This window comes from Macaca thibetana, chromosome 14, assembly GCF_024542745.1.
Source record: "Macaca thibetana thibetana isolate TM-01 chromosome 14, ASM2454274v1, whole genome shotgun sequence".
Taxonomy (NCBI): domain Eukaryota; kingdom Metazoa; phylum Chordata; class Mammalia; order Primates; family Cercopithecidae; genus Macaca; species Macaca thibetana.
Genome location: NC_065591.1, coordinates 115,999,679 through 116,024,944, shown reverse-complemented (window position 1 = coordinate 116,024,944; position 25,266 = coordinate 115,999,679). Strand labels below are relative to the sequence as shown.

General features: G+C 37.9%; 1 protein-coding gene across 1 annotated transcript; it reads left to right on the top strand.

Annotated features, from left to right (window-relative positions):
* Window positions 1–5,009: 5,009 nt before the first annotated feature.
* Window positions 5,010–5,991, top strand: LOC126934813 (olfactory receptor 8B12). Its single transcript, XM_050755634.1, has one exon. It carries the CDS (start codon window positions 5,028–5,030, stop codon window positions 5,958–5,960), a length of 933 nt encoding a protein of 310 aa, XP_050611591.1. The 5' UTR covers window positions 5,010–5,027; the 3' UTR covers window positions 5,961–5,991.
* The last annotated feature ends 19,275 nt before the right edge of the window (window positions 5,992–25,266 follow it).

Below are 25,266 nucleotides of genomic sequence, written 5' to 3'. Positions count from 1 at the left end.
TGTTGCTAGTGTCAATGTTATTGGAAAAATTTCATTTTGTAATTATCTTTTGCTAGTTTGTAGAAATGCGGTTAATTTTTATACATTAACCTTGTATTCCATGCCTTCATTAAATTCACTTTTAAGTTCTAATAGCCTGCTTATAGGCTTACTTTGATTACTAGGTATATTCAAGGCATGTGTAAATTAAGATGGTTTTATATCTTCCATTTCCATCTTTAGTCCTCTTTATTGAAACAAATCAGAGAGAGCAAACTGACACTGGCAATCTTACGAGGGAGGATTTAGTTTGAGAGTACTGAGCAGCTGGAAGGTCAGGTGTGGTGTTCAGCAAGGTGGTGGAGGGAGAGACAGTCAATAATTATTTTTTATTATATGCTTAATATTTTGACTGATACATGGTAGAGACCAAATTATGTTGTCCTCCTCCTTCTTTTTTTTTTTTTTTGAGACAGAGTCTCACTCTGTCACCCAGGCTGGAGTGCAGTGGTATGATCATGGCTCACTTCAGCCTCACCCTCCCTGGGCTCTGGTGGTTCTCCCACCTTAGCCTCCTGTGTAGCTGTTGCCCAGGCTGGTCTCAAACTCCTGGGTTCATGTGATCTGCCCACTTTGGCCTCTGAAAGTGCTAGGATTGCAGGTGTGAGCCACCGTGCCCGACTGGTTCTTTTTGAGATTGTTGAGAAGCTCAACATTTTCCCCTATTAAGTAGGCTAGGACTTCCCATACAATGTTGAATAAAACTTATGAGAGTGGACATTTTAGACTTGTTATTGACCTCACAATAAAAACAATCAGTATTTCACTATTGAGTATGATATAGGTTTTTAGCTGTAGGTTTTTCACAGACATCTTTGATCAGATTTAGGATACTCCTTCCTATTCCTACATTGCTGAGCATTCTTACCATGAATAAGTATTGCTTTTTATCAAATAATCTTTCTGCATCTATTGAGATGATTATATAATTTTACTGTTTTATTCTATTAATGTAGTGGATAATGTTGATTGATTTTTTAAATATTAATTTAGGCTTGTTCCTCAAGTTATTTAAAATTTTAAAAATATTTTGTTTTAGGTCTATTGTTGGAATTTTAACTATACCTCTCTATGTTATTTTTATTGCATTATTTGTATTACTGTATTATGTTTTATTGTGTTATTGACATTTTATATATCTTATTTCTACACATATTTTAAATCTACCATAAATTGTTTTCTATTGCTTTAAATGGTCAAAGTAATTTAAATGTAAGGAAAATTTTAAAATAGCCTTCTATATTTACCCACATATTTCCTATTTTCAGTGTTTCACATTTCTTCCTGAATATCTAAGCTTTCCTCTGGAACCATTTCCCTCTCCCTTTCTCAGGTTTTTTGCAGTGTCGGCTTATTGGTGACATATTCTTTCACCTTTTGTCTGAAAATTACTTGTTTTTTTGAAGAATATTTTAGCCAGGATATTTTTGCCAATATTAGGATGACAATTTTTTTTCCTTTTAGTACTTTAAAGGCCATTTCATTGTCTTCTGACTTCTATTTATTTTATTACAAGTTAGTTATTATTATTTTTGCTTATTTGAATGCAATACATCTTTTATCTATGGTTGCTTTTAAGCTTTTTTTTGTTATTGGTTTTCAACAGTTTGACTATGTCTGATATGCGTAGATGTGGTATATTATGTATTCATCTTGTTTGTGGCTTCCTGAACTTTTTGCGTAAATAGATTCATATATTTTATTAAAATTGGAAAAATTTCAGCTATTATCTCTTAAAAAATTATTTCTACCCAATTCTCAGTTGACTCACATTTTGGAACTCTAATTATACATATGTTGGACTATTTAGCATTGCCCTAAAGGTTTTAGTTACCATGTTCTTCTTTAAAGTTACTTTTTTCCTGTCCATATTTTGGTATGGATAATTTCTACTGATTTGTCTTTGCTTATACTGATCTTTCCTTTGACTGTGCCTGATCTGCTATTAAGCTAATCTGGTGAATTTTTATCTCCAATATTTTTAGTTTTGAAATTTTCGTTTGGTTATCTTGATTGTTTCTATTGCTTTGTTGGATATATTAGACAATTCTGTCCTTTTATCTAAATTTTAAAAAATAATTATAGAAGTTATTTTAAAGTCCTTGTCTGTTAATTTCAACATCTAGATCAGATGTGGACCTGATTCTAATATATTTTTCCATCTTGACTTTGGGTCACATTTTCTTGCTTCTTTGTGTTTCTAGTAATTTTTGACTTTGTGATATTGGACACTGTGGATATGTTTTAGAGACAGTGGATTATGTTGGCCTTTGCTACAGAGTGTTAAATTTTGTTCTGGGATGTAGTTAATTTATTAGCAGATTCCTTTGATCTTGCTAAGACCTTTGTTGTGATTCAGTTTTGCCCTTAGCACAAAGGCATAGTCTTTACTCTTAGTGTATGACTTTTCAGGGATCTCACTTAATGTCTGGTTTGCTGAACAAGGTATCTCCATTTTCAGTAAGTCAGAATTCTAATTTTTATCAGGCGCTGTGGATCCTCTGTGATCTCTGTTCAGTTCTTAGACCCCCAGCAACTGTTGTCTCCTAAGCCAGTAGAATCTTGCCCTACACATATAAAATTTAGGATTCAGCCAAGAACTTAAGGGAGTCCTTTGTGTAGGTACCTAAGGATCCCTTTTTTTTTTTTTTTGCAATGTCTTTGAACTTTTTAGTGGTCTTAATCTGTAAGATGAGGGCAAATAATAGTTCTGTGGGTCTGTCAGTTCCTGGCATTGGAAATGCTTGGGAAGATTTAAAAAACATAGCCACCATGTCCATATCTATGGAGATTCTGATTCCAAACGTGTGACTGGAGCCCAGCATTTCCTTTTAATGAATATTCTAGGTAATTGTGATAACCAGCTAGGTTTGGGAAACACTGAATGAGATACTCTCTCAAGTCTTTTCAGGTCTAAAATTTTCTGAGTTTGTGGGTTTGACGTTAAAGAAAATAAATAAGTATCTTAGAGACAGAGACATAGGATAGACAATTTTAATCCAGGCAGAGGTTGGAGGTATGGAGTAAAAGAAAAAGACAAATGCAAACCAAAGAGGAAGAACAAATGTGGATGTATTCCTGCAGTGGGAACTGGGTCTACTAGGACTCAGTTTGAGGGCACTGAACAGATGGAAAGTCAGTTGGGAGAAGTGCTCAAAGAAAAGTGGGTGGAAGGCAGGGACAGCCAAAGGGAATTTTGACTAGTTATTAATTTAGAAAAAGGCTGGTCTTGGCAGACGTTGAGAGCAGTTACCTGATAGGGATTCTTGTTACCATTAAACATACACTCCATGAGAGGACAGGGGAGGGGAATGAGAGAAGTCTTTTCTTGTCTGAGCTGGGAGTAGAGTAGTGCAATTAATTCCTGAGATGAGTGGAATATGAATAAATTATTGAATATCCTATTCTAAATTACAATAGCCCTTTGTGTTAACCTTTCCAGGCTCTACCTGCTTCCTTTTAAAAATTAAATTCATTGAATATTTACTTGTTATTTGTCGAGAGACTGTCAGATCCAAGAAGGCAAGGGCTCTGCTTTATGGATTTCAGTAGCTGTCCTTGGAAGGTAGTTTAGTCTAGCAGCCACATAAGGGTTGTGGAGTCAGACAGACCTAAGCATACCTGTGGACTCTGACACATCTTGTCTCTGTGAGCAACTTACCTGTAAAATAGGTATTGTGAGAAATTAATGAATATATGTTTGTATATGCATACCTTGGATCTTGGCAGCCAGAATAAGGGTACTATGTCAGGTACTAAATTATTGGGTATTCAAGAAATGGTAATGATAATCATTTTTTTTCACAATGATTTTCTCTTAATAGTACTGGATACATGTTAGTAGAAAGCCAAATCAAGCAATTCCAAGAGATAAACAAACATTTCTTCTTCCCTAGGGAAAGTAATCGCTAAGGAAGTGGTCTTGAGGGAGTCTCTATCTTAATAGTCAGTCACTGAAGTCTGTAATCCAGAATAAAACTCTTTAGTCTTTTGTTATTCACTGGTCAGGAAAAAGCTTTGTGTCCTTCCTGGAAGCTGGAGAGGCCTTTGGGCAAATGAACAATTGGAAGTCATGTCCTTCAGTGCAGGAAGTGTTATGAGATACATTAGAGGTTCTGATCCTTTGACCTGTACTGAGAAGAGAGGGCTTTGAGCTTTCAAATCTGTCATCTTCTCTTCACTAGGGTCATCTTCCTCCCCAGAATGTGGAAAAGAGGCAGTAGAGTATAGCACTTACAGCTCTAAAGGGAAGGAAGGTGAGTGTCTGCCCTGATGCTGGTCACTTAGGTAACATGGTGATTTCAAGTGCAAACCATTTGAGCCATACTGCTGAAATTCACCTTCTGGCTGCAACTCGGTGGTTTGGGGACTTTTGTCTAGTTGTGCCACCTTACTTGTTTCATCTGTAAAATGAAGATAATAATATTGCTACATGGCTCTTCAAACAGAACCTCTTATAGTAACCACTCAATAAGCGTCACCTTTAAAAAGTTATTAAATGTACAGCCACTTGAGCTAAGAGATCTTGGAAAAGCATGAGCCCACCTACTTAATCTGACAGCGTGGACCAGAGGTGGAAGCTCTGAGCAGAGCCACTGCGGCTTTTGCATCTCAGGATTCCCTTCAGGGAAGAGGTCCAGGTTTTACCAAGTGAAGCAGAGACAGGAGAGGGAAAGTATAGAAAAGAGACTGATTTAAGGATCTAAAAGACATTTAGCTTATTTTTGGTACCCCTTTCTTCAGCAGAACCAGCTCTCATTCTGCAGTTACAGTTTAGTCTCATATTACACTTTGGGAGTTATAATCACTTGGACTGTGAAGACAGACCCCTAGTGAGTGGTGAAAACCTTCCTACCGAAGTTCAAATCTCTCTCCTTGGATTCCTTTTCCAAGAATGGGAGATAGAGACTAAGAATGTGGTGGTGATGTTTCTTTCTAAATGGTCCTCTTCTCTTGTCCCCTCAGACTTTCCTGCCCGACCAAAAAGAATGGCAGCCAAAAATTCTTCCGTGACAGAGTTTATCCTCGAAGGCTTAACCGACCAGCTGGGACTCCGGATCCCCCTCTTCTTCCTGTTTCTGGGTTTCTACATGGTCACTGTGGTGGAGAACCTGGGCTTGATAACCCTGATTGGGCTGAACTCTCACCTGCACACTCCCATGTACTTCTTCCTCTTTAACCTCTCTTTAATAGATTTTTGTTTCTCCACTACCATCACTCCCAAAATGCTGATAAATTTTGTCTCAAGGAAGAACATCATTTCCTTCACAGGGTGTATGACTCAGCTCTTTTTCTTCTGCTTCTTTGTCATCTCTGAGTCCTTCATCCTGTCAGCAATGGCATATGACCGCTACGTGGCCATCTGTAACCCACTGTTGTACACGGTCACCATGTCTCCCCAGGTGTGTTTACTCCTTTTGTTGGGTGCCTATGGGATGGGGTTTGCTGGGGCCATGGCCCACACAGGAAGCATAATGAACCTGACCTTCTGTGCTGACAATCTTGTCAATCATTTCATGTGTGACATCCTTCCTCTCCTTCAGCTCTCCTGCAACAGCTCTTACATGAATGAGCTGGTGCTCTTTATTCTTGTGGCTGTTGACATTGGATTGCCCATTGTCAGTGTCTTTATTTCTTATGCCCTCATCCTCTCCAGCATTCTTCACATCAGTTCTACAGAAGGCAGGTCCAAAGCTTTTAGTACTTGCAGTTCCCACATAATTGTAGTTTTGCTTTTCTTTGGTTCTGGTGCTTTCATGTATCTGAAACCCCCTTCCATCCTGCCCCTTGAGCAAGGAAAAGTGTCCTCCCTGTTCTACACCATCATAGTCCCCATGTTAAACCCATTAATCTATAGCTTGAGGAACAAGGATGTCAAAGTTGCCTTGAGGAGAACTTTGGGCAGAAAAATCTTTTCTTAAAGGAGTAGTATTGGAGGAAGGAAATACAATGCTTTGCTTATTAGCATGTGTTTTCAGTGAGATTCAAGTTCCATTTTTTTTTCCTGTCTTGTACAGAAAGAGAATTTTAAATCTTTACATTTGGATGAATGTTAAATGCAGACATATTCTCCCTGTCTGCTCCACTGCTCTACCTCAGTTATTCCAAGATTTCTTCATTTTATGCAAATTTTTCTATAATCATAGGTCATTTAATTGTGAATTGGCCTTACACATTATTTAATCTAGCCTCCTCAATTAACACATGTTGGAGACTCAGAAATATATATGTTGCTCAAGGACACACAACTACTTGGTGGCACAACTGGGACTGGTATCCAGGTCCTTGAATTCCAAGCTGCTTTTTTTTTTTTATGTCATTTTTTCATGCTTCGTTGATGCCCTTGCAGATTTCCTTTTAAAAGTATGAAAACTTAACACATTATAACCTAATTCTATTCATAGTAATTTAATGTGACCTGTCAATAAATAATTTTTTAAATATTTCATTTTTTTTTCAAGAGGATAGATGGAACATTTTCTTGAGTTGGTCTTGGCCAAATGAGAAGAGAATTGTGTTAAGTTTGTAGTACGTGAGTGACCTTGAGTTAAGATTGAGGTTGTGTGGAACCCTAGGAACCCAGTCTAGGGAATTAGGACTTCCGTAGGATTAAGGGTTATAAAGATGCTGAGAAGAAAGTCGTACATTCATTTGAAGACTTAAAGAATCAGAATGTAGAGCTTTTTCAAGGGTTAGTTTGGGTGTTTGAGCTGTGATGGAGAAATCTGTGGCTTAGGATAATCAACCAAGGGTCTGCAAGTTTTAGAGGTGCAGTAAACAATGTTGAGAATCTAGGTAGCTATTAAAACACCACTAAGTAGCTGATTATCAGAAGAGGCAATTTCCATTGAATTTTAAGGTACTGCAGACAGCACTCATACAAGCATATGTGGTAAAAGATAATTCATCCAAGACTGGGTTGTAAACCCACAACATATAATGACAGCTATATAACACATCAGATCAATACACTTTGATCTAAATAATTTATTAGTAGCAAAGGGAGGTTCCTTTGGATTAGGATTAATATGTTAAGTGTTGGGGAGACACTTTGATTTCCGAGCTTTTCCTTGGGAATATTCTCTTCTTTAGGAAAAAGAGAAGTTTAGATGAGGGTGTAGTTTTGTTCTTTGGTATGACATGAAGGGCTTGAAGTCATAAGACTGAGTATGTGTGTGTGTATGTGTGTGTGTGTGTGTGTGGGGGGAAAGATTTTTCTTTAGTCAGCATGGAATAGGAAAGAGAAGTGAGTTCAGGAGACTTGTGGGTGGGCGTCTGGTGGGTGAGGTGAATAGGCTATTTGAGGTAGGGAGCAGATGAAAACAGCGATTCGTGAGGCACATGATGGAGTTGGTTTTGTATCCTGGCTCAGTTGCTTAGTAATTGTGTGACTTTGGGCAAATTACTTAAGGTCTCTAAATATTAATTTTTTTATTTTTGAAAGTGAGATAATGTTTCTGACTCCGTGGGGTCTTTGAAGAATTAAATGCAAGGCACTTACTACATTTTAGTTATCACCCTGCAATAATTCTTTTATGTAATTATCAGCACTTCCTTGAGTTTTTCCATGAGCTGAGACAAGTCACTTCATCTTTCTGGAACTCTGCTTAGTCTTGAAAAAAATGAACTCTAAATATCGTTAAAAAAGTCACATATTTTGACTAATATTTGCATATAGTACAGCATTAAACAATATAAATGAGGGTTATACAGAGAAAACATGTCTTCCTCTTATCTTGTCATTCCATTCCTAAAATCTCCTTCCTAAAAACAACAGTTGTTGCTGATTTCTTGTGAGTCTTCTCATATTCAAGCATATCTAGCTATCTATGTATCTTTCTATCTATGCATGTATCTATGTATGTACATATCTATCTATCTAATTTATCTAATCTATCTATCTGCCTATCTATTCATCCACCTATCTTGTTTTAAAGTTGTATAAAAAGGCATTTTCCAATGGAAACAACTTAGAAGAGGATGGGATAAGAGAACAAGGCAGGGGTAAAAAGAAGAGCAGCCAATCATAGAAGAGATCTGGGAAGGGATGCGGCTGAGGAAGGAGAGAAAGAACAGAGGCACCCTTGACCCTTCACCCTTAACCCTGGATGCATCACTGTGGGCCCCAACCCTGCAGCCACAGGGTAACATTTTGGTTCCCTGATCTTCTGTCCTCACCTTGTGGTTGCACCACCCCCATCACTATTTGGTTGATGTTGTGGTGAGGTCAGAGCCTCTGCTAGTTAAGAATATCAGGATGGCAAGTATTTTTAATCCATCACAAATTTCTCTACGTGCTTATCTATTTTAACTAACGAGGCACATGGTTTTTCTTTTTCTGATTCTTGGAGCAACTCGTATATTATTGTTGAAAGTTGGGAATGTGAAATATGTATGAAGAAAATGATTACCTATCTCAATGTGGTAGTTTGTGTTACTGGTCAAAATTCATCATTCATCTAGTAGTATTATAGTTCCATTCCCTTGCCATGGTCTCATAGAGGTGGGGTATATTTCCTTGCCCGTGACTGTTGGCTTGGCCAGGTGACCTATTTTGGCTAATAGGATATTAGTAGATGTGATGTTGGCAGGAGCTTGGAATATCTTTGCATGGTATTTGCCCTCTTTTGCTTCTGCCATTGCCTTGAGAAGTGTCCCTCCTGGGTAATTGCTGCCTCTCCCAACTAATTCTCAATATGAACACACGAGGAGCAGTGTTCACTGTGCAGAGCAAGCAGTGCAGCCCAGCTGAGCCCAGACAAGATGAACCACCACAATCAATTTGTAGACATGTGAGAAACAAATGTTCCTTGTTGTATGCCAATGAGATTGTGTTTGGTTGTTATATAACAATAGCTGACTGGTCTACTCCACCATTCACAGAACAGGAAAGGAGAATATCATCTGGAATACGAAAGTCTCTTCCAGTAGGCTCATCCTCTATGTGCTGTGTTACAAAATGTTGTTTAACTCATCATTATAATGTGATCTTTAATCCTTATCAATATTTTTTTTGAATTGTAATTTTCCATGGACTTAATCATGTAGCTATGTCATATTTTATTTCAGCTTTTTCCTGTTGCTAAACATTAACTTTGTGTCAGTCTCCCCAACATTTAATTGGTGTAAATAATACTATAACTATAACTTTTGTGTTAAAATTTTTTTAAAAATTAAGCAATCTCCTACTAAAAGAATGTGTTAAAATTTTTATCTAGGGCCAGGTGCGGTGGCTAACGCCTGTAATCCCAGCACTTTGGGAGGCTGAGGCGGGCAGATCACAAGGTCAGGAGATTGAGACCATCCTGGCTAACACAGTGAAACCTGTCTCTACTAAAACTACAAAAAATTAGCCGGGCGTGGTGGCAGACACCTGTAGTCCCAGCTACTCAGGAGGCTGAGGCAGGAGAATGGTGTGAACCCAGGAGGTGGAGCTTGCAGTGAGCCAAGATCACACCACTGCACTCCAGCCTGGGTGACAGAGCGAAACTCCATCTAAAACAACAACAACAACAACAACAACAACAACAACGACAAAAAATTATCTAGATTTCTGATTATTTTCTCAGGAGAGATTCCTGTTGTGTCTTTCCTATTTTTCTGTTCAAAATATTTTTCAGTTTTTCCTGTGATTTCCTCTTCCTTGATCCATGTGTTGTTTAGTCATTCTTTTCTCAGATATATTTTTGCTAAGTTGACAGGTGAGTTAGAGCTTCAACCCTCTCTCTACTCTGTGTTTTGGTCACCCTAACTGGGTGAACACTGCCACACCTCCGTGTACCTTTATATCTTTAGCTTTTCCTTCATAGGTTTCTTCTATTCCTCTGTCATTTCTCCCCAAATGACGATAAGCTTTGTGACAGAAAAGAACATCATCACCTTGTGACATCAAACACTCAGACTTTTTCTTTGGCTTCTTTGTCGTTAGTGATTACTCCACATTTATCCCACTGGCCTTGGATCACTATGAGGCCATGACCCTGCAGGTCTATTTCGTAAGTTTCATTTCTGTAGATGGTTCATAAGTTATAGAATTTGCTGATGTTGTGGTCCCTCAGGGGACAGGGACCAAATCCTCTTTTGTGATCACAATTGCATGAGCCTTAACTTGTAAACATAGGGCTGCTAAAGGATGCCGAATCAGTACCTATGTCCGAAGCAGGTGGATGTGTATTCATGAGAACCAGCATTGTACTATGCTGTGTTATCATTTTTCATATTTTATTTTCATTCCTTTCATCATTTTTCATTAACCTAGTGGTCCAAATCTTCAGCCAGATTCCATAAATCTGAATTTATGGAATTTTGGATTAGGAACATTCATTTACCTCAGATCTCCAGGAGCTATGGGTTAGTGTAAATTACACAGTCTCCTTCACCAAGATGGGGCCAGTGATGAACTGTCTGTTCAACATCTTGAGGAACAAGACTGTCTAACTTGCTGCAATGAAACCTTTGTCATTTTCTTCTTGATTTTGAGCAGTGATGGTTACTAGGACTCATTCTGAATGCTTCCCAAAGAGTATTTTTCCTCTTAATGTTTTCCTTGTAAGTGTAGGCCATATTTAACCTTTCTACCAATGGCTAGAATCATACATGGTCTTGGGATAGTCCAATTCTGTCACACTGGCAGCGGAATATCACATGCACCTCCACAGCTGGTGGCTGGGAGACACTGTCTTTGTCTTGCTTTTGTGAACTCCGTATGGCCCTGGTTTCTTCGTAACATTTGTTTTGGAAGCCAAGACCTATGCAGAGCATCTGATTAGCTGAAATGGGGTGGTGTAGTTGGGCTGTGGATTCCAGGAGTCTGGGAGCTAGTGTCTGGTCATACTAGTGGGGAGATTTCAACTAAGATTCACACAAGGGCCGATTCCCCAGTGAGAGCAGGGTTCTGATACTGAGAAGCCAAATATCTCCTGATCTTAGCCAAATAGCAGAGAAGCAATGAGAAGCCAGATAGTGACTGCACTTCCTTATCCTTCAGGTATCTGAATTTCTCTTCTTCAGAGAGGCTGTACCTTAACTTAGAAAGTCAGTTCAGTTTCCCCAGGTAATGAGTCCATAGGAGCCTCAACTTAACTTTGGAGCACTTAACCCACTTCTAATTAATTATAAACAGTGACATCTAGGACCTCTTTCTAATAGATGTTTGGCTTGGGATTTTACATGTCATGTAGAGGTAATGTAAATTCCAGGTCTATGCACATGTGTGTGCTGGCGTGGTAAGGAATTCTTAGAGCAGAGGCTTTTCCTTTCTCTCTGTTTTCCTTTTCCATCCAGAGTCAAAGTTAAGACCAGCCTGCACCCTCACCATCTCCCTGAGGGCACACTTCTTTTCTGGTTCATTCACTCAGGCTTTACGTACTTTGGGCGTGGGTTTATGCGGGTGGTGGGGAGGTAAGGTGGCCTCTAATTCCACATCCATTCTGTCTGGGCTCCAGGTTTTATCTCTCGCCCTTCATGGGACAAAATCCAGGCTGCAGGCCTCCTAAGACTGGCAGATACTTCCAAGGGAAACAATGGCTCCAGCCTTATCTATACTGTTAGATGCTGTGATCCTGTCTTTATTTTTTACTTCTAAAATCTCTCTATTTTTAGACCAGCTAAGCCAATTAGTGGGTTAGTATGTTTGTTATTAACATTTTCGTTCAGCATTTTTCTCTGTTTTAGAGGGAGGACATTTTTTTTCCTGAACATTCAAACTGCTAAGTGGTTAGAAATAACAATTCAGAAAATTAATAAATAGACTTGTTTTTTGTTTTAATAAACACAAAATAATTCCTTCTGTCTTATGCTTTCTTTGAGTATTTCTTTGTATTGGGTGAAACTCATGGGAGAAGAAATAATGGGGGAAAAAGTCACATTTCCTAAAATAAAGTCAGAAATCAATTAAAATTTAGAGCTGGAAGTTGGCTTACAGACTCTTGGACAGAGTTTGGGTCACTAGGCCCAGTCATCTCTCCTATGACAGTTTTACCCAGATTAAAGAAATATCTGTTTTACAGATTAATGAATGTTAGGTGGTAGTTGCTCTTTCACTTTGCTCAGTGAGGTGCCCTCTATGTGCTGTAATGTGGGAAGTCAGAGGGTGCCGTGTTTTGTCAGCCTGGCTCATCTTGGTTGCAGTGGCCAAGGCGAACCGACAGGAGCTGTCTGCGTAGGCAGCCTGCTTGGAGCGGATGTTGCAAGAGTAGATGCTGGGACAGCAACGTGGCTTTAACCCCGAGCTAGCACAGAGGAGGAGGAGGAGGACTTGGAGAGCCACCATCTAGGAGTCCTTAGAGGCCACTTCTTTATCTATTTTTCTACTCTTCCAGTTTTCTTCCCCTGCCTCCTGCCATGCTCCTGTTTTCTGGGTTGGTACCTGCTGGGCCACAGTAGTACAGAGTGTGACAGGGGACGGCACCTGCTGTTTGCCCCAGTTCAGCCAGATATTCTGACTCAGAATATAGGGGTTGTGGAGTTCAGTTCAGCCAGATATTCTGACTCAGAATATAGGGGTTGTGGAGTTGCTGAGTTGGAACCTAAAAAGACAGATATGTGTGTTTGCTTATATTTGTGTGTCTTGAGTTTGTAGAGAGAAACACAGGGAAGTAGAGAAAGAAGGGAAAGGAAGTGACGATTACTTACCACCTATCAAGTGGCAGGCATTTTGTCACTTAGGTGATGCAATCAGTCTCCTGGGAGGTGAGGATAAAAAGGTCTTGGAGAGGATACATAACTTGCTAAAGCATGACCTGATTCAGACCTTTAGAGGCCACCCACTGGAAATTCAAAATTAAAAAGTTTTAATTCAACTTTACATATTTGCAGAAATTAAAGCAGTTTCTCTTTAGAGTTTCGCTGTGGTTGCTGTTTTCATTATACAATTTTAGAAATGCTTTTCAAAGTCACTCGCTGTGCTGGTGTCCAAAGCATACAGTTGATCTGCCTGTTGGGTAACTCAACCCAGCCCAAGATTAAGAAATCTAGTCACTGAGGGAGCCTTACTTGGAGCTGTGTTGCTCCAAAACCTATGGATAGAGTAGTAGAAGGTGGCGAGATGCTTTGCTGCTCTGAGACAATTCACCAGATAATTCCGGGACAAATGTCAGGGACTTCAACAGGGGAAGGTTGCAGCTACAAACGACCATTTGGTGGTGGTGATGGGGGATATAGCTATAAACTTGACCATTTGGTTGGGTTGTGTGGTCGGGGGAGGTGAATCCAAGCCTAGTCCCTTGAGGCAGGGTCACTAGTGAGGCAACAGGGCATCTGACAGCAGGTCCTCTGTAGCTGTGTGAGTAAATGACATGGTCCTGCTGAGCTTGGGGTGCAGAGGTGGCTAGATGGGATCCTAGGATAGGGTGACAACATGCTAACTGCAGGAAGCTGGCTCTGAGCAGACAGTGTCTGCAGCTGCACTCTTGTATTTATTTGTGCTGGGAGCAGAGATGATTCTCTATATAAAATGCTAGGCGCTTGTCCAAGCATCCTGATAATTAGAGAGAGGCATAACTTGAGTGGATCTTTTCTGGAGGAGGGTCAGACTTTATCTGGGGCTGCTGCAAGCTGCATCTCGGAACAGATAGAGCCCAGTGGCTTTCTATTGTCCTTTCATTAATGAAGTATTTTCATTGGGGTGGTATGAAGATTGAGGGCTTGAGAACATGTCCTCCAAGTAGCTGGTGTGGAATTTGGTTAGCATTTGTTTAAGTGCATTAAAGACCCCCATTTTGTGTTTTGGGATGAGAATGGAGCATTAAGACCTTGCCAGAGATTGCTGGCCTTGTGTTTTATTCTTTCTGCCATAATGGTTTTAGATCTGAGCTCTGACAGTTTTTTTTTATACCCTCTCTGCATTTAGTGATAAAATCCTCCGCCCCAAACTTTTTGAAGCTTTTTAAAGACCAGATTAGATCCTCCTGCAAAGCTGGGAGATGCATGGCAAGGCTGAGTAGTAGAATTTCGCATGAATTTTGAAATTTATAGTTTAAAAAGCCTGAATCTTTGAAAGCTATAGTTTAAAAAAGTATGAATTTTGAAATCTATAGTTAAAAGATATGGGGTCGGGATGTCAATTTCTCACTTGCGCCTTTGGGCAAGTTGCTTAACCTGTGTTCTTATCTGTAAAATGGGATAATGTTATGAGATCATAAGAATGTAAGATTAATTGATATTGAGTGTTAATGTGCTTTATAAATTGTAGTGTGAAGGACAAATGTTACTTTTTATTTCAATTGTGGGCTTAGCTAGTTTGGAGGTAGGAGGAGAGGTAAAGAAACAGTGATATGTCAAATACTAGCAGTAAGAGAGTGCATCTGTGGACCTTCTTAGCCTTGCTGAGAGGGCCTCTTTTCCTGGGCTCTGCTCTGGCCATCCACTGACCACATCTTCCAAATTAGTCTGCAGAACCAAAGGGAAAGCATCTAGCTGGAGCCTGTGCTCCCATTTCTAAGACAGACACAAACTGAAAGTGACAAGGAAGCCTTTATTCGCTTACTTATAGTGTAAGCAAGAGGCAAAAAGAGAAAGAAGGTGGTGCCCTCTCCCCCTGCAGAACCGCACAGCACTGGGAAGGGTCAGGTGGATCAGCCCAGATGGGGTGGGAGTGGGGAAAGGATTGGGGTCTGTGAGAGGGGGATGTTCTCTGTGTGGAAAAGTCTGAGTACTAAAGAAAGGTGTCTTCAAGTCTCTTCTGTGGCAGACACCCTAGAGCAATGTTTCAGCAAAGGTTCCCCTTCCCTCACTCCCTCCATCGAGGAGGTCTCTGAATGGAAGCATCTAGGGTAGGAATGCAGACATACACAAGGTTGGGGGCCAGGGTGGGAGGGGCCGGGGAAGGGTGTGCGTCCTTGATGGCAACTCTCTTAGAGGCTGCAATGCATTGGCTATGCACCAAGCTTGGTAAGGGGAGGGCAGATTTTCCTCGCGAGGCCTGCCACACAAAGACATTGCTTGTGTGTCTTGGTAATTGCTATAGTCAGGCCTGAAAGATCACACATAGATTCTAGTTTGGGGCTAGATTCCTTATCTTCCAGGGCCTGCGTAAGCTTCTTTCCCGGCTCTAACCCTAACCATAACCCAACACTAACCCTCACCCAGCTGGCAGTGGGAAGTGGAGGAGAGAAGCTTTGGGCCATGAGCAGGCACCTGGGAGCCAGGGCAGCTTTCCCTGGCCACCTTCTGGCATAGAACTTTGAAGATTCTCAGGACTCTAATTTGAATCTGGCTTTGCAGGACTATAAAGGTAGCTTGTCACAGCAAGAGGTAGAAACATATTTTATAATACTTTATTAGATTTATTTTTAATTTTTAAATTTTTAATTGTAAAAACAGAATGGAAAATATACCATTTTGACCATTTTATGTGTACAGTTCAGTAGCATTAAGTATATTCACATTGTTGTGTGACAGAGCTCCAGAAACTTTTCATATTGCAGCTCTGAGACTGTATACCCTTACACAACAACTCCCACTTTCCCACGCACCCCCAGCCCCTGGTAACCATTCTACTTTCTGTTTCTACGAATTTGAACATTTTAAATATCTCATGTAAATGGAAACATACAGTATTTGTCTTTTTGTAACTCTCTTATTTCACTTAGCATAATGTCCCAAGTTTCATCCATGGTGTAGCATAGGACAGGATTTCTTTCTTTAAGACTGAATAATATTCCCATTGATGAATTTTCTTTATCTATTCATCTGTTGATGTACATTTGGTTGTTTCCATATCTTGGCTATTGTGAATAATGCTGCAATGAACATGGGAGTGCAGACATCTCTTCAAGATCCTAACGTCAGCTGGGTGCAGTGGCTCATGCCTGTAATCCCAGCACTTTGGGAGGCCGAGGCAGGTGGATCACCTGAGGTCAGGAGTTTGAGACCAGCCTGGCCAACATGGTGAAACACCATCTCTACTAAAAATACAATAATTAGCTGGACGTGGTGGTGCATGCCTATAATCCCAGCTACTCAGGAGGCTGAAACAGGAGAATCGCTTGGACCCAGGAGGCAGAGGTTGCAGTGAGCCAAGGTCATACCATTGCACTCCAGCCTGGGCAATAAGAGTGAAACTCAGTCTCAAAAAAAAAAAAAAAAAAAAAAAATCTTGATTTCAACATTTTTAGATATATCCCCAGAAGTGGGATTGCTGGATTATATGTAGTTTTATTTTTTATTTTTTGAGGAATCCCCATACTGTTTTCCACAGTGGCTATCCCATTTTATGTGCCTATCAACTGTGTACAAATTTCTCCACATCCTCACCAACAGTTGCTATATATATATATTTTTTTTAAAATAATAACTATCCTAACAGGTAGACAGTGGTTTCTCATTATAGCTTTGACTTACATTTCTTTGATGATTAGTGATGTTAAATATCATTTCATATACCTGCTGGCAATTTGTATGTCCTTGAAAAAATATCTCTTCAAGTCCTTTGCCCATTTTTAATTGGATTATTTTTGTATTTATTTTGCTATTGAGTTGTAGAAGTTTCTTATACATTTTGAATATTAGCCTCTCATCTGATACATGGTTTGCAAATATATTCCATGTATTACTTTGTCATTCTGTTGATTGTTTCTTTTGTTGTGCAGAAACTTTTTAGTTTGATGTAGTCCCACTTGTCTATTTTTGCTTTTGTTGCCTATGCTTTTGGTGTTATATCCAAGAAATCATAGTCAAGACCAATGTTAAAAATCTTTTCCTCCATGTTTTTCTCAAGGAGTTTTACAGTTTTAGGTCTTATGTTTGCCTTTCATCGCTTGGAGTTGACTTTTGTGTATGATGTAAGATAGAGGTCCAGTTTGATTCTTTTGCATGTTGATATGCAGTTTTCCTAACAAGATTTGTTGAAGAGATTATCCTTTCCTATTGTGTACTCTTGGCATACTTCTTGAAAATCAGTTGATTGTATATGCATGGATTTATTTCTGGGATCTTTATTCTATTCCATTGGTCTATGCGTCTGTTTTTATGCCAGTACCATACTATTTTGATTACTGTAGCTTTGTAATATATTTTGAAATCAAGACATGTAATGCCTCCAGTGTGATTCTGTTTTTCTTTCGGTTCCATATGAATTTCAGGATTTTTTTCCACGTCTACAAAAAAAATCCCACTGGGATTTTGGTAGAGATTGCATTGAATTTGTAGATCACTTTGGGTAGTATGGACACTTTAACACTATTAAAATTTCCAGTCCATAAACATAGATGTCCATCCATTTATTTGTGTCTTCTTTAACTTCATTTATCAATATTTTAGTTTTCAGTGTGTAAGTTTTTCACTTTCTCAGTTAAGTTTATTCCTAAATATTTTATTATTTTTGGTACTATTGTTAGTGGGATTGCTTTCTTAATTTCCTTTTTACATAGGCCACTGTTAGTGTATAGAAATGCTAATGCTTTTGTTTGTTGATTTTGTATCCTGCAACTTTACTAAATTTGTTTATTAGCTCTAACAGTTGTTTTATGTGTGGAGTTTTTAGGGTTTTCTAAATATAAGATTGTATCATCTGCAAACTAAGATAATTTTATTACTTTCTGATTTGGATGACGTTTACTTCCTTTTGCTGCCTAATTGCTCAAGTTAGCACTTCCAATACCATGGTGAATAGAAATGGTGAGGGTGGGCATTCTTGCCTTGTACCAGACCTTAAGGAGAAACCTTTCCATTTTTTACCATTATGATGTTTCCTGTGGGCTTGCCATATATGGTTTTATTATGTTGAGATACATTCCTTCTGTACTTAGTTTATTGGGTGTTTTTGTTATGAAAAAGTGTTGAATTTTGTTGAATGATTTTTTTGGATCCATTGAGATGATTATGTGATTGTTTTTTTTTTTTTTTTTTTTGAGATGGAGTGCCACCCAGGCTGGAGTGCAGTGGTGCAATCTCAGCTCACTGTAACTTCAGTCTCCTGTGTTCAAACGATTCTCCTGCTGCAGCCTCCCAAGTAACTGGGATTACAGGCATGTGCCACCACACTCGGCTAATTTTTGTATTTTTAGTAGAGATGGGGTTTCACCACGTTGCCCTGGCTGGTCTTGAACTTCTGACCTCAAGTGGTCTTCCTGCCTCGGCCTCCCAAAGTGTTGGGATTACAAGCATGAGCCACCACACCCAGCTGATTATGTGATTTTTAAAAATCCTTCATTCTTTTAATATGATGTGTTATATTCATTGATTTGTTTATACTGAACCATTCTTGCATCCCTGGGATAAATCCCACTTGATAATGGTATATGATCCTTTAAATGCACTGTTGAATTTAGTTTGCTAGTGTTTTGTTGAGGATGTTTTCATCTATTTTCATCAGAGATTGGTCTATACTTTTTTATTTTTCCTTATAGTGTCTTTGTCTGGCTTCGGTATTAGGGTAATAGTAGCTTCATAAAATGGGTTTGGAACTAGAAAAAAGCATATAATGCAAGAGCAACATGATTTGAGAGGGAAAGGGGCATTTTCCCTGATGCCCCTCGCTACATAGGAGATGATGTTTTTCTCTGACACAAAGGTCACCAGCATTTTAGGGGTAATGACAGAGGAGTAGCAGAGATCCACGAGTGACAGATTGCTGAAAAAGTAGTAGTGGGAGTGTAAAGCTGAGAGTTCAGCCAAATCAGGAGATCATGCCCAGGTTTCCCACCATGGTGACCAAGCAGATCCTGAGGAAGAGGAAAAAGAGAGGAAGTTGAAAGTCTGGTTGCTTTGTTAATTCCCTGAGAATGAACTCTGTCACTGTAGAGTGATTTTTTTTTTCTTTTATTTTCTTCGAGACAGAGTCTCACTCTGTCACCCAGGCTTGAGTGCAGTGACGTGATCCTGGCTCACTGCAATCTCCGCCTCATGGGTTCAAGCAATTGTCCCATCTCAGTCTCCCAGTTAGCTAGGATTACAGGCATATGTCACCATGCCTGGCTAATTTTTGTATTTTTAGTAGACATGGGGTTTCACCATATTGGCCAGACTGGTCTCGAACTCCTGGCCTCAAGTGTTCCACCTGCCTCAGCCTCCCAAAGTGTGGAGTGATTTTCTGTAGTCAAGCAACTCACTCCTCCCCTGGGTGGGAGGTCTGCAGGGATGGGAGAGAAGAGACTAAGGAAGGCTATGTATGAGCCTTTCTAGTTAGGCTAGATATAAGCATCTGCCCCTGAGTGTGTTATCTTGAATTCTTTCCTTACTGTTTATCTCCTCACTCCTTCTAATATTTTCTAGGATTCAGACAATTTTGGAGTGTTTTGGAGATCATGAAGGTGGGAAAAAACTCCATCTGGAGTTTTACTAACCTTATCTTCCTTAATTACCTTAGAGGCCACTACTAGTATATCTTATTTCTTGGAATTAAAGACGTATTTTGTCCTAGAGATGGTATTTCCCTTGTCATCTATGTAGTTCCAAAATATTACCCCCAAAATGAAAACATGAGCTCATCTCATTTCAAATCCTAGTAGCATGGGACAATGATCACAAGTTAAGTCTTATTTCCAAAAAATAGAGTTATAATATCAATTCTCAAGACTGTTTTAAAAATAAAAATCAATAATATACATGGAAATGTTTTCCAGACATTCAGTTGCTGTACAAGTATGAGTTTTCATTAGACATCTGGAATTTGTTCAAATTTTTCATTGAACCTGAGGTCCTAGGGTAGTTATCCTTAATTCTAGCTATACATTATGATCACCTAGGGAACCTTAAAAATAATTGTATCAGGTTCCAACCTATAGGAATTCTGTCTTAATTATTTGTGGCATTTTCTGGGCATTGAACTCTGTGTCTCTGGGTAGGCAAAGAAGTTCAACCATAGAAGAAAGTAAAGATTATGTTATTTGACAGTTTTGTGTATACTGAACTAGAATTAATTTGTACCTTGAAGAATTGGGTAAATTAGGCCTGGAATACAGTTTCTCTTCAGTAAAATAAAGCACTGAAGAAAGATCTGAGATTGTTTGCTGTCTACTGTGACCGGAGGATTCAGAAAAAGATTGAATCAGGATTAGGAGTAGGTAGAACTAGAAAAAGCATATAATGCAGCTCACTAACCAAGAACAAAATGATATGAGAGGAAAGTGGGCATTTTCCCTGATGCCTCTCTCTGCATGTTCTTAAATCCTGGGATTCTTAGTGATCAGAATCCTTAGCCACTTTCTCTCTTCACAGCAAATGTGTTCTATAGAATAATATCAAGATCTCTTATGCTTTACCATTTCTCTGTTTCTATTCTATTGATTTCAAAATGCTATTTATAGTTAGCCCATTTTTAGAGCAAACATCATCAATGCAGAGAAGACATTCAGTTGATGGTAATCATGTGTAGATGCCGAGATCTTGGTACATCTAAGTAAAAATGGCAGTTCACAGTTGATCTCGAGAAACAACTGCTGTCACTGGAGCATCTTCTTATGATAATTTTTTTTTCATTTCTCCTTTCTATCTAATGAGTAAAAACATAAGAAAACATAATTTATAAAAGCAGATGGTTTTTTTTCTCATAAGTTATTTGCTAGAGGTAGTTAGTTTGGTAGATTGTGTTGAATAATTTATACAGTGGTGAATGTAAGTTCCTTGAAGGTCAATTGCCTGACATTGGCTAAAGATTCCTACATTATAAACAAGAAGGGTCATTAGATGAAATTACATTAAGCTATTTTGATGCTTAGATTTTATGATTTACCTTATGGATGAGCAAAAAAAAATCCATGTGAGTGAAAATAATATTTTTTGAATTTGAATAATTTTTCAACATAGCGATTCAGCATAGTTAAAATTTAGTGAGTGAATTTCCACTGCCATCCATGAAAGATAAACTCCTATTGAAATTGTCTTTGAGCCATAAACAACTAGACAATCAGGCAAAATAAATGAAACGAAACTTTTCTGATGTTTGACAACAGACAATGTCAAACTGATTTCTGAAAAAAGGGAAAGGAAAAAACAAAACAAAACAAAACATGAGCCCTGTGATGATTGTCTTGGTTTTCTTGCCTATAGGTATTTTTCATGCCACAATCTAGAGTGGTCAAAAGAAAGAGATCAGCAATTTCTAAGTTGAAAAATCAGAAGTCAGTATTTGGAAAGATGTATGTGGCTAGATGATGCAGGGCAGAATACCCAAGAGTGGGGGAGCTATACATAGAAAATCAGAGATCTGCAGAGGAACGTCTATTTCTTGATCTGCATATGTGTGGGATAAAACTTGATCTGCATATGTGTGGGATAAAACTTCAGAGTGAAGGACTACATGAAACGAGTGGTCAAAAAACTCTAGAAACTTATAAAAAGCTTGAAATAGTTTGATTTCCTTCAAGCCACTGTGTAGACATCTCATAATACATACCGCATTAGGTAGAGAGTTTAAAAGAGTGAAACAGCTTTGAATCTTCCTAATAAAGCTTTAAAACAAGACTTGGGATAGTCAAACTTATATGTAAATAACTTAATTATGTGCCAGAAAAGTATCTGATCATCTTAAAAAGAATACAACAAAATCTTCCACTCGATAATGTAAAAAAATCACAATTTCTGGCATCCAATAAAATGTAACCAGTAAAGGAAGCAGGAAAATATAAGCATAACCAGAAGAAAGAGCAATCAATAGAAATAGACCCAGAAATGACAACAATGATGAAATTAATAGGCAGAGACCTTAAAAAAGTTGTTATATGTGTTAAAAACACGCTCAAGAATGGAAAGGAGAACATTAACACAACGCAGGGAAAAATGAAAAGTATAATGAAGACCTAAGTTGAAGTACTAGAGATGAAAATACAATATCTGGGCTGGATGTGGTAGGTCATGCCTATAATCCCAGCATTTTGGGAGGCCAAGAAGGGTGTATCACTTGAGGTCAGGAGTTTGAGACCAGCCTGACCAACAGGGAGAAACCCCAACTCTACTAAAATACAAAATTAGCCAGGTGTGGTGGCACATGCCTGTAATCCCAGCTACTTGGGAGGCTGAGGCAGGAGAATCGCTTGAACCTGGGAGGTGGAGGTTGTGGTGAACTGAGATCATGCCATTGTACTCCAGCCTGGGCAACAAGAGCAAAACTGTATCTCAAAAAAAAAAAAAAAAAAAAAAAAAAAAAAACCTGAAATAAAGCATACACTGAATAAGGTTAATAGATTAGACACTGCAGGAAAGAAAGATCTACAAACTTGAAAGTATAATAATAGAAATAATCCAAAATAAGGAACATTTTGGATAGTAAAAGGACTAAAAAAGTGTAGAAACTCATTAAATTTGGAACCATACCAAATGATATAACATAGTTTAATTGGACAATCCACAGAATGGGAAAAAATATTTGCAAACTACCCATCTGACAAGGTATTAATAATCAGAATATGTAAGGAGATCAAACAACTCTATAAGAAAAAACTCTAATAATCTAATCAAAAATGGGCAAAAGATTTGAATAGACATTTCTTAAAAGAAGACATACAACTGGAATACAGGTATATGAAAAGGTGCTCAAAATCATTAATCATCAGAGAAAGGCAAATCCAAATTACAATCAGATATCATCTCACCCCAGTTAAAATGGCTTATATGCAGATTATAGGCAATAACGAATTCTGGTGAGGATGTGGAAAACGAGAACCCTCGCACAATGTTAGTGGGAATGAAAATTAATACAACCACTATGGAGATTCCTCAAAAAATTAGAAATAAAGCTATCATATGATCCATCAATCAATGAAAAGAAAGGAAATCAGCATATCAAAAAGACATCTGCAATCCCATGCTTGTTGCAGCACTGTTCACAGTAGCCAAGATTTGGAAGCAATCTAATTGTTCATCAATAGATGAATGGATAAAGAAAATGTGGTATGTATACACAATGGAGTACTATTTACCCATAAAAAAGAATGAGATCCTATCATTTGCAACAACATGGATGGAACTGGAGGTCATCATGTTAAATGAAATAAGCCAAGCACAGAAAGACAAACATCAATCACATGGTCTCACTTATTTGTGGGATCTAAAAATCAAAACAGTTGAATTCATGGACATAGAGAGTAGAAGGATGGTTACCAGAGTCTGGGAAGGTAATAGGGGGAAAAGGAAGATGGAGATGGTTAATGGATACAAAAAAATTTAGGAAGGATGAATAAGACCTACTATTTGATAGCACAACAGGGTGAATATAGTCAGTAATAATTTAACTGTACATTTTAAAATAAAGAATGCAGTTGGATTGTTTGTAACTCAAAAGATAAATGCTTGAGGGAATAGATACCCCATTCTTCACAACATGCTTATTTCACATTGCATGTCTATATGAAGCCATCTCATGTACTCCATAAATATATACACCTACTATTTACCTATCAAAATTGAAAATAAATAAATTTTAAAAAGGAAAACAAACAAAAATAATACAAGTTCTAAAGGAATACATAGAAGAACAAAAAAGCTTTTACAACCTTGGGCTAGGCAAAGAATTTTAGACAGAACAAAAAACATCACTAACCACAATATAAATGGGACTTCATAAAAATTTAAAACTCTGTTTCTTGCAAATACTACCAAGAAAATGAAAAACAGTCCACTGACTGAGAGAAAATATTTTCAAAATGTATTTGACAAATGACTTATATCTAGAGGCAATAATAAGAAAACATAATAGCCACGTAAGAAATACATAAATAGCCAAATTGGTCTACAAGAACATGAAAATAGGATTAATATCACTAATGGTGAGAGAAATGTAAAGAAAATTGTGACACCATTTCATACCCAATAGAATGGCTAAGTTAAAAATACTGACAACACCAAGCGTTGGTGAGAACCTGAAACTCTCAGTATTGCTTATAGGAGTGTAAAATGGCACAACCACTTTGGAAAACATTTTGGCAGATTTTTACATAATTAAAAGTACACATTCTAGCTCACTTAGCAATTCCGCTGCTAAGATATTTATCTAAGTGACATGGAAGCATATGTCCACCAAATGACTTACATATGGATATTTGAGAAGCTTTTATTTACATTAGTCCCAAATTGGAAATGATCCAAATTTCTCTCAATGTGCAAAGGAGTAAACAAATTGTGATCTATTAATATGAATGACTATTATTCAACAATAAATGCATTCACGTTGTTGGGTATTGATACACCCAACAACATGAAGGCTTCAAAAAAGTTTATGCTGAATGAAAGGAACTTGACAGAAAAGTGTATATACTGAATGATAACATTTTTACAAAATTTGATAACAGGCAAAAACAATGCATAGTGACTGAAATCAGGCAATAGTTGGCTCAGACCAAGCTTGAAGGTCATTTATTATACCAGGGAACTTTTATGGCAATGACAATGACATATATCTTGACTGAGTGCTGGTTGCATGAATATATACATTTGTCAAAAATTACTGAATTGTATACATCAATTGAGTTTACTTTATTTTACTTCAGTTATACCTCAATAAAGTATTTATTTTATTTTTATTAATTACTTTTAAACTTACAGTTGGCATATAATAATTGTATATATTTATGGGGTACAGTGTGATGTTTCAATGCATGTATACATTTTATAATGACCAAATCAGGCTAATCACTATATTAATCGCTTTAAACATTTATCATTTCCCTGTGGTGATAACATCCCAAATCTTTTCTTCTAGCTATCTTGAAATATACATTACATTGTTATTTGCCATAGTCACCTTACATTTTTAGCTTCCACATTTGAGTGAGAGCATGCAGTATTTGTCTTTCTGTGCCTGGCTTACTTCACTTAACATAATGTCCTCCAGTTTCTTCCATGTTGCTGCAAAAGATAAGATTTCATTCTGCTTTATGGCTGAAAGGTATTCCATTCTGTATATATACCATATTTTCGTTATCCATTTTTTATTAGATGGGCATTTAGTTTGATTCCATATCTTGACTATTGTGAATAGTGCTACAATAAACGTGGAAGTGCAGACATGTCTTCAATATCCTGATTTCATTTCCTTTGGATATTTGCCCAGTAATGGGATTGCTAGATCATAAGGTAGTTCTATTTAAAAATTTTTGAGGAATCTCCAAACTGTTTTCCATAATGGCTATACAATAAAGTAGATTTAAATGTTACTATAATGTGTGTAAATGGGTAAGTTCAAGAAATATAAAAATAAATTCCTAAAGCCTAACATATAATCGAAGAAGTATGAATTAAAACAATGTGATGGCATTTTTAGCATGTATTGGATGTATTAGGAAATTGTTAGAA